Source organism: Sceloporus undulatus, unplaced genomic scaffold (assembly GCF_019175285.1).
Source record: "Sceloporus undulatus isolate JIND9_A2432 ecotype Alabama unplaced genomic scaffold, SceUnd_v1.1 scaffold_4003, whole genome shotgun sequence".
Lineage (NCBI taxonomy): Eukaryota > Metazoa > Chordata > Lepidosauria > Squamata > Phrynosomatidae > Sceloporus > Sceloporus undulatus.
Genome location: NW_024806923.1, coordinates 1 through 3308, shown reverse-complemented (window position 1 = coordinate 3308; position 3308 = coordinate 1). Strand labels below are relative to the sequence as shown.

Genomic DNA, 3308 nt, shown 5'->3' with positions numbered 1-3308 from the left:
ACAAAAGAGGGAGAACCGTCATCCAAGAAGGGCAAAGGTGCTGATGACCCTTAAAAAAAACACCAAATTTTAAAAAAAAAATTGTTGTTAAAATGGTTAACTTAATTGGGTTAGACCGGAAACGAAGAAACAAGTGAGGCAGTTCTTAGGGCTGGCGGGCTACTATCGGCGATTTATACCCGATTTTGCATCAATAGCGGCTCCACTCACGGACTTAACGAAAAAGAATTGTCCTCGGCGGGTACGGTGGGGGCCCCGAGAAAATAAGGCCTTCTCTAGGCTTAAGACCCTATTGTGTAGCTTTCCGGTATTGAGGGCCCCGGACTTTAACAAACCCTTTATAGTGTACACAGATGCTTCAGAACGAGGATTGGGAGCGGTGTTGGCCCAAATGTGGGAGGATGGGGAGCACCCAATTGTATATTTGAGTAGAAAGTTATCCCCAGCTGAGGCTAAGTATGCGGCTATTGAGAGGGAGGCATTAGCAGTTAAATGGGCAGTGCAATCCCTTAAGTATTATTTGTGGGGGGCTCCATTTTCGTTAGTAACTGATCATGCCCCTTTACAATGGTTACTCTCGATGAAGGATTCAAATCCGAGATTAGCTCGTTGGTACCTGGCCTTACAGCCATTTTCGTTTCGAGTATACCACCGGGAAGGATCTCAACATGCTAATGCTGATTTTTTGCCCCGCCAGGGCCCATGGATGGTGGATCGCCCGTCAACCCTCTTAGCGGGGGGTTATGTAAGGATAAGGAGGCTAGTGGTCGGGTTGAGCGGGCGAGTGGAGGGCAGGAGGACCCAGAAGAAGAGAGAGAGGGAGAAGGAACTCAGGTGGGAGAGAGAAAGGAGTTTGGCTTTGCACCCGAGGGGAGGGCGGAGACCCTGGAGTGGTTTAAAAGAGACAAGGGAGAGGCGCAGAGGGGGAGGAGAGTACGCGGAAGACGGGGACGCGGAGAGGAAGCGTGGAGAGGGAAAGAAGAAGTGAGCTTGGGAAGGGGAGAAGCAGCTGGAAAAGGAAGAGACTTCATAGGAGGGAAGGGGCGAGTGGGGCCGGTGCTAGGGACTCACCCCACTTGTTCCCGAGAAGAGTGGGAAAAGAGAGGACGGCCCTGGAACCCTGAAGTAGGGAGAAGAAGGGAGGGGCAGGAGGAAGGCGAGGAGCCGTGGTGGGAGCTAAGAGAAAGACGCCAAACAGGAGCAGCCCCGCCAAGACGTCCTACGAGGGAAAGAGCAAGGAACCCAGTAGAGGAGTATTGTCCTTCCCGCTCACACACCCTGTAAAAAAGAGCCCTAGAGCCAAGGACGCCCTGGAGGGAAGGAAGGAGTACTAACTGAGTCAGTGAAGCAACTAGGCTGTGCTACAACAATTTTGGAGACTTTATTTTTGCTACTATCACCAGTGAAGTAACTGGGAGGTCGGCTTGGTAATTGTGTAACCACCGAGTGAGAATAAATAAAGACTGTGAGCTTGAATATTGGACTTCTGGAGTGTTTTAAAACTAATTTTGGTGGCATTCATGGAGCCAGTCCCAGGGGCGGCGCCTAGGGGCGGGGTAGTCCCGCCCACACTACCATAGCGGTTTATCAGGGTGCTGTTGGCGGTGCCATGGCCCTGGCCCGAGTGGCGCGGCTCCGCCGCTACTGGAACGTCCCTACATCGCAAGACTTGTGGGACAACTCTGTCTCAACCATATGGTCTGACGAGCAATGGAGGTATCATTTCCGAATGCCCCGTGCTCTCTTCCACAGACTAGTGGGCATCCTGCGCCCAGAGCTGGAGAAGTCACAGTGATGAGGAGAGCCATCCCGGTGGAGAAGAGAGTGGCCATTGGTGTCTTTTCACTGGCACACAAATCCAGCTATGCTGTGACCGCGGCGTTGTTTGGGGCTGGCATTGCCACCGTGGGGGGAAATCATGGTGGAGTTTGCCCTGGCCATAGAGAAACTGCTGCTGTCACGGACCGTGTACCTGGGGTACTCACGTTAGGTAGGGACAGTCAGGCCACCTTCCCTTTAATCTTTGGCAGCTCTGTGCTACTCTGTGTCAAATGTCACCTCCTTACTGTACATTTGCTGTTCTTGCCATGGTGCAGTTGCGCAATTGTAAAAGAGTTTGCATGTCAATTCCTCTGTTTCTCCCCCTTCCTTTCCCCCACAGATTATGGATGCCTTTGGTAGGCGCGGCTTCCCGCAAGTGGTTGGCCTCAGGGACGGGTGCCACTGCCTGATCATACCACCCCTGGGACAGAGGAATGCAAATGTCACCAGAAAGGGCTCCTATTCTGTCATCCTGCAAGGGACATCATGTGACCACACAGGAAGGTTCGTGGACGTGGAGCTCGGATGGCATGGATCAGTCCACGATGCCACGGTGGCACGGAATTCTCTCATCTTCGAGGCCATAGAGGCTGGCATCTATGTGGAAGGGAACCCCAACATCAGAGGCCAGCAGATCGGGCCCCTGATACTGGCTGACTGTGCCTACCCCATTCGGAAGTGGCTCATGACACCCTTCAAGACCCCCCACACTCCCAAAGAGAAGCTCTTCAACAAGAAGTTGAATCACGTGAGGGGAGGGCGTGGAGAGATTGTTTGGCAGATTGAAGGCTTGATGGCGCTGTCTCACTGCCCCACTCCTGGTGGCAGAGAACGTGGTGCCCATCCTCGCATCATGCGCCATTCTGCACAACATCTGAGACCAAGGGCAGGGTCCTGGATGAGGGGACGCGATATAGGCGCCGTTTTGTGCTGCCCACCCTGGAAGCAATCACAGCGGATGAAGAGACTGCCAAGAAGGAAGAAGGGGAGGCTGTGAGGAATGCCCTGGCAGACTTCTTTCTGACAAGGAGAATCTGAAGCATGGCTCCTGTGCCATCATCTGTGATGTCAGAGTGCATTGTAGTGTAATAGCATAAGCACCTGAATAAATGTATCCCATTATCCACAGTCTGAGTCTGCCTATCATTCCTGCTGTGTGCTGTGGGCATGTTTTGCCACGTGCCTGAGGGGAATACACACACACACACACACACAAAAGGTCTACTGGCGCCTGTTTTCCTGGGTCAAAAAGATATATCAGCTCCAACTGCCAATTGCCCCTTTGACAATGTATCAATCCCCCTCAAACTCAAGCTTTCCTAATGGCCCATTTGAATGTATCAATAGGGCGCCCAGTGGGCATCTATTGGGGGAGAGATTCAAACTGCTCCTCTGAGAGCTTTCATTGGCCTGGACCACCTTGGCCTAATGGCCCTCAGCCACAGGTGCCCATATATACCCGTGCGCAACTGTGCTAGACCCTAGGA

General features: G+C 52.7%; 1 protein-coding gene across 1 annotated transcript; it reads left to right on the top strand.

Moving 5' to 3' along the window:
- The first annotated feature begins 930 nt into the window (after window positions 1–930).
- Window positions 931–2873, top strand: LOC121918085 (putative nuclease HARBI1). Its single transcript, XM_042444189.1, has 2 exons — window positions 931–984; window positions 2162–2873. The coding sequence occupies exon 2, from the start codon at window positions 2165–2167 to the stop codon at window positions 2816–2818; it is 654 nt and encodes a 217-aa protein (XP_042300123.1). The 5' UTR covers window positions 931–984; window positions 2162–2164; the 3' UTR covers window positions 2819–2873.
- The last annotated feature ends 435 nt before the right edge of the window (window positions 2874–3308 follow it).